Source organism: Cavia porcellus, unplaced genomic scaffold (genome assembly GCF_034190915.1).
Source record: "Cavia porcellus strain 051 isolate PalLab524CR breed Dunkin Hartley unplaced genomic scaffold, mCavPor4.1 scaffold_18, whole genome shotgun sequence".
Lineage (NCBI taxonomy): Eukaryota > Metazoa > Chordata > Mammalia > Rodentia > Caviidae > Cavia > Cavia porcellus.
This window is the reverse complement of record NW_026947501.1, coordinates 62,614,605-62,626,867: the sequence shown is the minus strand read 5'-3', so window position 1 is coordinate 62,626,867 and position 12,263 is coordinate 62,614,605. Positions and strand designations below refer to the sequence as shown.

General features: G+C 38.5%; 1 protein-coding gene across 1 annotated transcript in view; it reads right to left on the bottom strand.

Moving 5' to 3' along the window:
* The window catches only part of Tapt1 (transmembrane anterior posterior transformation 1), a 59,537-nt gene that overhangs the window by 28,897 nt on the left and 18,377 nt on the right, over positions 1-12,263 (bottom strand). The window contains exon 3 of the mRNA XM_063230129.1: positions 7,596-7,714. Coding sequence (XP_063086199.1) covers positions 7,596-7,714 — 119 coding nt within the window. The remainder of the gene's footprint in view (positions 1-7,595; positions 7,715-12,263) is intronic.

Genomic DNA, 12,263 nt, shown 5'->3' with positions numbered 1-12,263 from the left:
ATACATTCAACTGTATTCCTTTATAAACATTACTGCAACAAAGGAACAATCTGTTAGTATAGTGTATATCTGGAAAAAAAAACCTGTATTAATAAAAGTTATTGGTAGAAATTAAATCTGCCAAACAATGGAAAGACATCAAAATAATGTAATACCACAGTTTCTGAACCTAGATGGTAAGTCAAAATTTATTTAACAGGGGCTGGGGATTTAGCTCAGCAACGTAAGCACCTGCCTGGCAAGTGCAAGGTCATGAGTTCAAACCCCTCCCCCCACACACACACACAAAAGGCAAAAAATTAACAGCTTTAGTTTTATGTTACCTAGCATTAAATAGGGTTGAAAAACAAAAATTGTAGAAACACCTTATGCTATGTCAGTAACTACATAACAGACATTTCACATACATTCATTCATTTGACTGTGAATATATTCACATAAGTCAGTTACTACGCAACAGGCACGCAAACACATTCAGTCACTGAGAATAACCCTAGAGACATGCACCACTGCCATCCCGACAACACAGAGACAGCCACGGAGCTAGGCATACCCTGTGGCTCAGCAGTCCCCAAGCTATCTGTGGTGAGCAGGGCCAGAGCCTGGGCGGCCTGGCTCAGCAGGGCTGCTCTGCATGACCCTCTGGATTCAAGATTTCTTTCTAAATTGTTCAGAATTACATTCTTAATGAAAAACTAAGAACTAAGATTTCTTAACAAAATAGTATGACAATAAAAGTAGTTAATACACTGTATAGCATAATCTTAAAGTTAACCAGGGTACAAGACACTGACAAAAAAAAAAAAAAAAAAAGAACTTCTGAACTTACTGAATCAACTCAGTGCCTATCTTTCAGCAACATTTAACAGCACATAATTTATCATTTGGAAAAACTGCTAAAAACCAAATATGCCTCTCACTTTATTCTTTATTTTATATATAGTCACAAATATAAATACATACAACTATCTATCTATCTATATATTTCCTTGGATTCTGTTATCTAGGTACACCTACCTCTGGTAAAAATCTTTTGTTGCTCATAACAGAACTTGTTGCCACAGAGATGACAATGACAATGATTTTCAAAATTAACAAACAGTATTTAAATAAAGACCAAAAGAATTAGAACCTTTTGGAAACAAGGATTTTGCGCATGACTGCGTGCTTGCAAGGTAGAAAAAAGTTTAAAATATTTTTAAGATGGTACAGTGCAAGATGCCTACACTATCATAGCCTAAGAAAAGACCTAACCCACAAATAATTTTCCCCAATTTAAACAGCATGATGTTCTTTTCTCTAAGAAGCTTATCTATGGCCCTGCCTATCACCCTGGAATTGACTTCTGAATAGTATTAGCAGACAAAATTTTTTGTTACTAACACCTTTTAAATGATAATACTGATCTGGGTGTGGTGGCACATGCCTGTAGTCCCAGCACTTGAAAGACTGAGGCAGGAGGATCATTGCCAGTTCAATACCAGCCTGGACTACAAAGTGGCTCAATGCCGGCCTGCCCTGCATAGTGGGATCCTATCTCAAAAAGACAAAAAAAAAAAAAAAAAAAAAAAAAAGGTAGTTAACTGGCAATTCTTTTTGTGAATGTAGAAAATCCTGAGTGGAACATGTTGGGCAAACTGGAAAACACAGTAATCTAATTTACAGGTTTGGCTGTGTATCACAGCAAGTCAAGTAGTATTAAATAATGTACTCAACAGAATTTAACTATTTTAAGTTAAACTACCCTTACAGAAATCAAATTCTCTGCATTCCTAAGTTTTGCCTTTCATTCCTATAAATATTTCCACAGTATTTTTAGTAATTGTAATTTATAAATTACAATGTAAATTTTACATTGTAAAATTTACCATTTTAAAGCCTTCCTAAAGGATTCCTAGATTTATGGGAGCAGAATTACATTGCAGAGAAGGATGATCAAGGGTAGACTTTTTCCTTCCCTTCGTTAGCAGCCCGCTATTAAAATGTAAATTAAAATGAGAATCGACAGAAAGAAAAAGGCAGCAACAATAATGAACAAGAGAACCAGGAGAATTCTACTGGTTAATTTCAAATGAGTATTGAAGAAACAGGCCTGGATATCAGCATAAGTGACTTCCTTAAAAAATACATACACTGTATCTCAATTTGTTAACATTTTAAAATATTTGTGGTATAGCTGAAAGAGTAAAGAAATACAAGCACAACTGAATAAAAAATATAAAGTATTGAACTCGGTTTACATTTTTAAAAGAGAAGTTCCCATAGTTTTAAAGTGAACTGAAATAAAGTAGTAAGATCAAGATGTCTTCCTAAGAAAATAAACATTTTCAATATTAAGTTTGGCTGACATATTGAAGAATTTCAAACTATAGTATATGGGGAAAATGTAATGGGTTTTATAAAGCTAGGTTTAGCATTGAAGTAACGCAATAAAAAGCGCTTATATGGAAGCAACAGAGCTTAGCCAGCCGTGGTGGTGTTGAGGATGAAGGATCTGCTGCTACCCGGACCAACACGCGTCATTAGAGACCATTCTCCTTGGTGATTTTCATGTCAGGTGAAACCGAGGTTGAATCCTTCATAAACAAGCATGGACAGCGCTTTGAGCCTAGGCAAGGAGGCTCCTGAAGGACAGAAACCATACTTTCTCAGCATGTTTCCATTCCAGCATGGTAGGTTCTGTCTGTCTACGCTGTTACTTTTGCAGCATAATATTTGTACTGATGTCAATGTGGCCAAGAGTATAGAAGGAAAAATCAGGGTTTACTCACCACCAGGAGTCCCTGTGCCACCACATTCCATTCTATAAAGGAAGTGAAAGTGCTCCTCCCTTCGGTCTGATTTACAAGAGAGAAAGAAAGAGAGAAGGTTGTAATGTTGCTACGCTACTTTAGAGCGGCATGGTGAGGAAACAGGGACAATAAAACCTGATGTTAAGAAGACTTTCTAGTTTACCAAATACACTGCCCTCCACCAGGAAGTCACACAGATCAGCCCTGCTAAGAGGAAAAAGCAGACACCTTCCCCAGAGAAAGATACAAGGGCTCTCGCTACACGTGTTCTCATGGTGGCATTAATGACTTAGGCCAGAAACAAGACTTAATTTTGCCTGAAAAGCGAAAAATTTATTTGTAATGCATAAAGTTAATGGGACGAACTATCTTGAAAGAGCTAAGATGCATGGAGGAATCCCACTAGGTTAAGAAATGCAAGTATCTGAAGTTCATAGCTCTTCTTGGAGACAAGAGCTTTCCTAATGGGTCAGCTCTGAAAAGAAAAAGATACCTTGCCTTTTAAAACAACCAAGGGGGGAAAAAACCAACCAATCAAGCAAAACAAAAAGTTACATAGTCAGTGAAGCCTCAAATAAGAGTTATGACTAAAAGGGGAAGGATCAGGAAATTTGCTTGTATGTATTTTATATGCTCAAAAAGTAAAAGAAAAAATACACTAGCGTTTATTACTTATGCCTAATCAACTAATCATTGCCTAAAACAATTCAGTAAAGTTTTTTTCAACAATAATTATCAGTTCTTGACATAATATCTGATCATTTCTCTCTATAATCTCCTTTAAAGTATAAATCAAATGTAACTGAGAATTCTAAAGCATACAATAATATCACAAATCTTAAATAGGGTTCACAAAAAAAGACAAATTAAAAATACATAATTGACTATTTTAAGATTTGTTCTGTAAATAAATTTGGAAAACTGATGTTTTGCTATCTCTTTAGCATAATACAGAGCAGTCTATTATTTCTGGAAAAATCTCATTTTTCCTAGAAGAGGAGATGCTTCATAAAATGAATTACAACTTAATTGTTTTTCATTTCATTAAAAAGATTATCCTAACACAAGAAGTTTCTCAAATTTTTTCCTAAAAAGATACTATCCTCTCTCAGAGAGGGAAGAAACACATAAATGCCTCTGCTTTTAAAGAATCTATATGCTTTTTCTCTTTCTACCACAAAACTGGAGGCAAAGATTTTTAAAGACCATTAGTTCATTACAAACTGGTACTAAGTATGTCTGAGATCACTGAAGATAGATGTGAACTTTATGCATAAGCAGCCAGTTCTTTGTGAACAACAAACCACCACAGACTGAGCTAATTTTCCTGCCAACTCTCATAAAGATCTTTACAAAGGTCAAAATGCACCCCCACTGGCGAGGGAGGCACGAAGAGGCTGGCTTCCTTACAGAGCAGCAGAACTGTCCTGGTCCTCACCCTAAGGAAAAGTAGAACATTTCTTAACTTAGCTGTAAATACTGGAGGGGTGGGGGTGATTGCGGTGGGGAATCGGGGAAAACCCAGGCTAAGTTAGTAGAAGATCGAGAAACAAATTCAAAGGTTTAATTCTGAGGTAGAAAATCTGGAGATCTATCTGCTTTAAAATGCTGTACCAGATAGAACTCTTCATGCCAAGGAGGTGAAAAGGTACTCACAAGTATGAAAAGGTAAATAATAAGACACTATTAATTTTTGATACTGAAACAAACAATCCTAGATTGCAGACAGTTATTACTTTCATGTCATTATTTTATTAATTTAACAAATACACTCCCTCCTCCCCTTTGGGGAGAATGAGTTCAAAGAATTAACAGGCTAGGAAGAAAGTACATTTGTTATGGAAAGAAGATTGAAATATAGGAGAGAAAAAGAAAACTTTGTCAGAAAAAAGTATGCAATTGACTTCTTTGCTGATCTCTTTAATCTCATCTACTTTGGGAAAAAGAGTGGAAGGAAGCACTTTTGCTTGCTGAAAAGGATGGAACATAATACAGCTACAGGCAAGACAAATCAACTTATCTCTACTCGAAGCAGAGAACATCGCCAAGAAAGCTGTAAGATGGTAGAATCTGGCTGTTTCTAAATAACTTTATAAAACTAAAATGTACGCTGATACTTCCAAATAGTTGAAAGGTCTTAGACTTACAACAGTTTTGTTTAATGTAACTTTCCATATTATCATACATTTTAGATTCTGTGCTTTTAAAAACAGTGACCAAAGGGAATGTTTTCTATGCTGATTAAAGAGGTAAAAACGTTACTGCAAGCACCAATTGCTCCATGTTGATACAGCATAGGAAGGCACTGACACCTGCAGTTTTTTCATTTTTTTGTGTAATACGGCCAGAGTATTCTAGATACTGAAATTCTAATAATGGAATAATTTGAACTGTAATTCATGTTCCATTTATGTCACATAGTTATTAGTGATGGCATGAAATGGAATTTTCCCGTTAATCCAAACTGTAGAAGTAGTCTTAAATGTAGTAACAGGCTGCCCTCTAGTGTCCTCTTGACTAAACAAAACCTTAAAATTAGGAAATACTTGTGACTCGAATTAAATTGCAAAGTGTTTTGAAAATATAAAAAAGCAATCATCTACACGTGCTAAAAAAAAAAAAAAAAAAACCTTAAAAAAATACTAGGACTGGGAAGCATCAATTACAACGGAGTAACAAGTAGAGGACTTAACGATGCCCAGTTCCCTGATACCTGTCTTTGGTACTTAGAACAGACACTACAAGGCTGTTCCAATGCTGCTTAAGTACCCTGCATCCCCAAGTGACAAGGGACACACGCAAATGAGCCTGAGTGTTGGCTGCTAGGCACTGAGCAACCAGATAGGTCTTCAAGTTAAGAACCCACTGCCTCCAGAGGCCCTCAGGGCCACTCGGGGGCCATAACCTGTGTACTCGCCATACCCAAGGAAGGAACCCTCCAGAAAGAAAACAGCTTTTATGGTACAAACCCCTTAGTGCTGCATCTCATCAAGCCAACGGCCATCAAAACAAGGTGCCAACCCCTACATGGTATCAGTTATTCTACGTCACGTAGTTTCACCTGACTTTACCTAAAATCATACTTATCCACCCTCTCTGAAGTCACACAAAAGGATTTACATTTAGTAAAGTTTTACTAGATTTTATTTTGGTCTTCTGGAAAGGTAAACTAAAAAAATGCAATGCTTTTTATCAATCACCCAATAGTAACAGAAATAGAAAACAGTACTCTGAAGTGGTGTTTCGTTAGTATTAAAGCGCCATGCTCCCAGTGTCTTTTAAGGGATTTACTAATTAGAACAAGAGCTTGTCAGAAATTCTTTTCAAAGTTTAAAGATTATATATTTGAAGTATAAAGTTAAATTCCTAAAAACATTTTCCCATCTGATTAACTTGTAATTAATATGACATGTAACACTAATTGATTGTTATTTTGGGAGGTAATAAAGATTACAGAATGTAAAGAATCATACAACAATACAAGCTGAATACTTACATTGTTTTACTCCATGCAACTTTGCAAAAAATAATTATTAATTTTATAAGATCATCATTAAATTATTCCTACACTGGAAAGATTTTTTCTTTAGCAAAACTGATAAAGCCTCCTTTTTAAAGGAAATACATGTGTTACTAAATATTAAGTATATGTTCATTTTCTACTTTAAAATACATGATTCTGTGATTTTCATCTTTTAAAAAATATAATTCTGTATATGGATTAATAATTCTGTAACTTGATTTCCAAGGTTAAATTTATTTTATTATTTATATATTTTATATCCCACAGAACAGTCACTATAAATGGAGTTTCATAAATTATTGTCCATTTTAGCATTTTAAAACTTTTTCAGAACCAAATTTACTGTACTGTAAATATACTGTACTGTATTTTATGAACTATATTCATTTAGAAAATAATGCATGTTAGAAATATAACTGAGACAACTATATTAAATGCTAACAGTAACATTATAAGGAGTAACTACACAGAGCGGAGGCAGAACTACACAAAGAATGAAAACTACAATATTCAAACTGCCTCCGGACTGTTAGCCAATAAAACTCGAAGCTTTACACAGGCTTAACATTTTTATGTTACTGTTTTGTAGACAACAAATGGAAAGAAACTGCTACTTGTTTTGTGGTGGGAGCTGGGAACTGTGCTTGGCTATTTGCACTATACCTCTGTGGTAAAGACACTGATCTCCCCATAGCCTCCTCTTGAGCGGAGACAGGCTACAGATGTCAGGTAGTTGCCATAATTCACCAGCTCATCAGTGTTGGGCTGATCTGTCTGATTCTTCCCACTATGACAGTGACCTTTGAGAGCTTCCCACCATCACAAATTAGGGACATCTTGCCTATACAATTGTATCTAAAACTTCACAAGACACAGACCCAGTGATACTTGGATTAACTGGAAGAACTCTAGAGTCTGACGCCTCCAGCCCACCTGGCTGAGAACCTGGGACTTTCACAAAGAATGCTTAGAGGCCCAGGCTGCGTGAGAAAATAAAGGTCAGGCAAGTCGGGAGTGTCACAAATGGCTCTCTGTCCTGGGTCCTTACGCAGCCTGCCACATATGTTATTTCACTGGCTAAGCCACTAAAGCAGTTTTGTTCAAAATCATTTGGAAAAAACAGTGCATATAAAATGTGCAGTATTATCTAATGGCCATTGAAAAAGAAACAATTGATTTATGCATTAAGGTTCAATATGTGAAACTGCATTATTCTAAAAAGTTTTACTAATAGTAAACAAACTGTAGACACTTGAAATAGCTAATGATCTTAAACTTACCTTAAGCCATAACAAGGCAGGGTGAGGAGCCTGAATAGTGCCAGAAAAACTCTTAAAGGAAGCAGAGTGAACACATACAGAAAGGCATCCAGGCACAGGAAGATTCCAAAAAACATCAGCTGTATTTCAAGAAGACAGGGGGAAAAAAAAGGTAAAACATCCTTTAAATAACTATAGGTAAAAATTTCAAACAAAGACTTTCTAAACTGTGTAAGAAATTTCTTATAAGTTAGTCCAGGGAACAAACTAACAGTTCTATTTGTGTATAAAAGTCATATTTTACTGACAGCCATTTTTCAAAGCACAAATATGACTCTTCCAGTCTTTGGTTTACCAACCTACAGAAGTAAATCATCCGAAAGACGTCTTTGGCCATAGTTATGACACATACAGCTTTCTGGGTATCTCCTTGAAGTTCAAAGATGCTACAGAAAAACTTTTAGACAAAGTCTTTAACTTTATTCCTAATAATTTTGCTTTCAGTTTACTGGAATGCTTTAGTGATAGAAAATACTGGAATATATATTGAGTTAAAATACTATTTATATTAAACATACATACAGTGATTACTATTACACAACTTCATGTACTCCGAACATCACTGTACTTGCCTTATTTTTATCAATTGTAGGATTAGCCTCCTTTTTTAGGGGGGTAATCTTCTCCCTTTCTGGTGTCTTTGCCATATCCTGCTTTTTAAGAAAACACCATAGATTTTTACTTGTTCATTTTGGGACTCCCTTCCTGGGAGGATTAAGTGTCCTTACAGCCTGCTGAAGCAGCCAGGCTACACTGTTGTTCTAAAGCAGTGACTTTCTGACACCGGAAGGGGTTTTGTGAGGCACATGCCTGCAGCACAGTGCTTTAGTGCACACGATGAGTAGTGCAAGCCTGTGACTCACACGCCACTGGCTCCAGTCCTAAGGCCTTTACCCCGCAACAGTCTGCCGGTCGCGCTGTCTCTGTTGTCAGCAGACTCCCAGTTCTGCAGGTCTGTTCTTGACTTATACACAAAGGAAAGCTGCCCAAGACCAAGCAGTGGTCCTTGTTTCTCTCCTGGCACTGAGCAGCCTTTCCCTGCCTGGAGGGCACTACTGGTGAAGGGCAGAGGGAAGACAGTGCTAGAACCCACCGTTCCTCAAAGATGCTCTGAGGTGAACACAGACAGACACGGTGCTGGGAAAGAGAGTCTCCGGTTATTTTCCTTACAAGCTTATGCTGCGTATGAATTATTCTTTTTACAAGGCACCGGGAGGTGATAAGGCAGATTTCGTTGTGCTACCTGGTCTTGTGTACTTGCTTAGTTAGAATTTAGAAATAATAGAAATTTAATGAATCAATTGTAAAAGGAATAAAATGTCACATATTTAATTTGTTGTTAGCTTTAAAATTATGTTAAGAATTCAAAGCTTTCAGAATATATTATTTACAAGACAGTGCATGGCCTGGCATGGTGGCATACTCCCATAATCCCAGCATTCTAGGAGATGGACGGACGCAAGGTCAACCCCAGCCTGGGCAACTTTGCAAATTAGCAAGATCCTGTATCACAAAAAAGCGGTGATGTAAATCAATGCCAAAGGGGGTTCAATCCCCAGGAGTACACTTTCCCATTTTTAATCTATTTGTTGGCATCTTGATAAATAAATAGTAATTACTGTTTCCTTTTTATCTGGACAAAATAACAATAAACTATTCAAGCATTCTTAATGGCTAATAAACATTTCCCCGACAATACACAAGGTAGGACTATAAAGTAATAAAAGTGGTGCTGTGTGCCATTACTGCCCTTTGGGGAACACAAAAATCTCCTGCCCTTTCGAAATAACATTTTAAATTTCAAAATAAATGCTGTATTATGGCTAAAAGCACATGATGTTGGAACATACTTCCTTGCAGGTGTCACCTGCCAGAGGCCAGTCAGTCCTCTCAGGACACAGGCAAACCTGGGGCCACACCCATGCGCACTCTCTTTTCATTTCCACGTTTCTCCCACCTCTCGCCCAGCCTCTGCAGTCTCCCTGCTTTGCCACCTTGGAGAACACAGCATCTCATTTGTTTGTCTCTCACCTTTCCAGGGAAGGCCCTCACATGAGTATGCTCTCTCTTTAAACTAGTTGCACATAAAACAAAAAGCAGAAAACTGAAATATGGCAAAAAAACAAAGAATAATGAAAAAAAAAAAAAACTTCAAGAAGTCATACACTAGAGTTCTAGGCTTTCTCCCCCTTTTTTAAAAAAATAATCCCCAGCCCCGCTTTCTCCCCTTTTGCATGCTGTGGCAGACACACATTTGCCACCCAAGAATGCAAGACAAGGTGCTACACAGGTCTTCATGAAGACCTTCTCAGGGCGAGCTCATTCTCCAACTTCCTCTGCATCCTTTCCTTAAGCAGATGGTTACTGCACAGCTCTGAAGAGACAGACACTGTTCCAGCTAAATAAAACACATCTTCAGTGCTCTAAAGAGGTCAAAGAACCTCACAAAAGAACTTACTACAAAGAAGAGTATTCAAACTTGTTAACCAAATATATTACACTGCACTTCACAATGCAGAGACTCATATACATGTTAAAACATCCTAAGAAAAGCTTCATAAAAATAATACTTTTATTCTTTGAAATATAGGTTGTTTCTTCTTCCTTGATAAAAAAAATAGTGCTGGTCTTATCAAAATTCATGATCCATTAAGGAGTGGCAACTCAACAGTCTGAGTATCAAGTTCCCACACAGCTGAGAAATTAAAATTGAGTTTCCTGAGTGCTACTGCAGGCAATGGGGCAGTTCAAACCAGCCATGGGGGGCTCTGCAGAGGGTAGCAAGGTGGGGAGCCGAGGCAGGAGGATAGCCGCAAGTTCAAGGAGAGTTCAAAGCAGCTTTAACTACATAGGGAGTCCCAGTTTCTCTCTGCTGTCCTACTTTTAACTTTTTGCTCAATCCTACACTGGGGGATAAAAGGACATCAGGAGGGGCACCTTCCTCAGGGAATTCACCATCTCATTGGCTGGACACAAAGCTCTGTAGTAAGTACAGGTGTAGGAAAGCATTAACTACTGGGCTCTGGAAATGCTGGTCAAGAGATGAGGCTGTGTGTGTGCGTGTATATGTGTGTGCACATGTGCACACACACACATGCTGCAGAGGAGTGGGGGCAGGACATGTACATGAGACTGACACAGGAGCAAGAATCAGAAAGGTCTCTGAGACAGAGGATGGGCCCATGATTTTGCCAGGCCCAGCCGGAGGTTCAGAATTTCAAGCAGTGAAGAGCGTGCACAGCACAAGGCAAGTGCCTGCTCTGAGGCTGATAGTAATTATATAAAGGGATAAAAATGATCCCCGGTGATTTGCTAAGGAACTCAAATTTCTGTCCAACACTTGTGAAGTTCTCAACAAACCTGCAGATAGGGATCCACTATTAGGAAATTCTCAAGGGAGTAAGCTATCAATAAGGAAGTTTCTAACCGACTTTGAAAGCAATTACTGCAGATTCAAGGATAGCCCTACAATAAAGTCATTTTTCTTCATCTAACTTAAAAATATTCATGTGTGCAGGAAGTCTACACTTTAGAAGGCCAACAAAGGAAGTCCCAGTAAACCAGGTTCTTTTCTGATAGGCAAGGTCACATAAACATCTGTAACTACGAAAAGCAAAGTAATCTTGATAAATGACTCATTGTGATCAAAATTTCCATACGGTACACATGGAGCACAGGACATACTTCGTAAGAGTTACATAAACCAAGTGGGGACTTTAATTTGTAGGAAGATTATGTACACAGAGCAATCCTGAGATCTTCCTGTTTCTCCTATCTCCAGCCCATGTTGGCTAGTGCTGTATTCTAAGTGCCTGACCTACATCAGCTCACTTAATCCCCCAGCAGTCCCCAAGGCAGGAACTCCAACTCTACACAGTTCTGCCTAGGAAGCAGGCAGGGCTGCTATCTCTGCTGGGAGACTGGGGTGAAGCAGGAGGGTGGGTGTGTTCCCCATTGCCCTCCCTGCAACAGGCTAGGAATAGAGGCCTTCACAGCTGGCATGGGGAAAGGGAAGCCCTGCAGATTACAGGGGTATATCTCCTAGGCTCAGCTCTGCTTTTCAGGGAGTCTGATCTGCAGCATTAAACTGCGGGTAGACATTAATCAGAGGGCATAGTTAACAAGAAAAGTACCTGTCTAAGGGTGATCACAATGGCCTGATTTAGGGCAACGCCAATGCAGAAGAAGAGACAGATTTAAGATTGTTTGAAAGTTAACATGATGGAAATAGGGCACTAGCAAACAGTCCCATAATTCCATGTTCACAAATTGTCTTTAAAGTGCAAGCCTGGCATGGTGATGCGCACCTGTCCGCAGCACTCGGGAGACTGAGACAGGAGGATCGTTGCGAGTTGAAGGCCAGCCTGACCTACAAAGTAACCAGCAAGCAAGCCCAGTTTGGGAACCAGTGCCATGCACAGGTCGCTGTCAGACTGGAACAGACAGAGCCCAGCCCCTTCCAGTATGTAGGCTGGCAAATAAGAAGACCAACCTGCTTCCCCTGCCCCCTGCTGAAAACAACTAGCTTATCCAGAGAAACCCATACTATGATGACAGCTATGGAAGTGAAATGCAATTGGATGCCTGTGGAGCTCTGCTGTTTCACTAACACTGCAGGTCTAGGGCCAG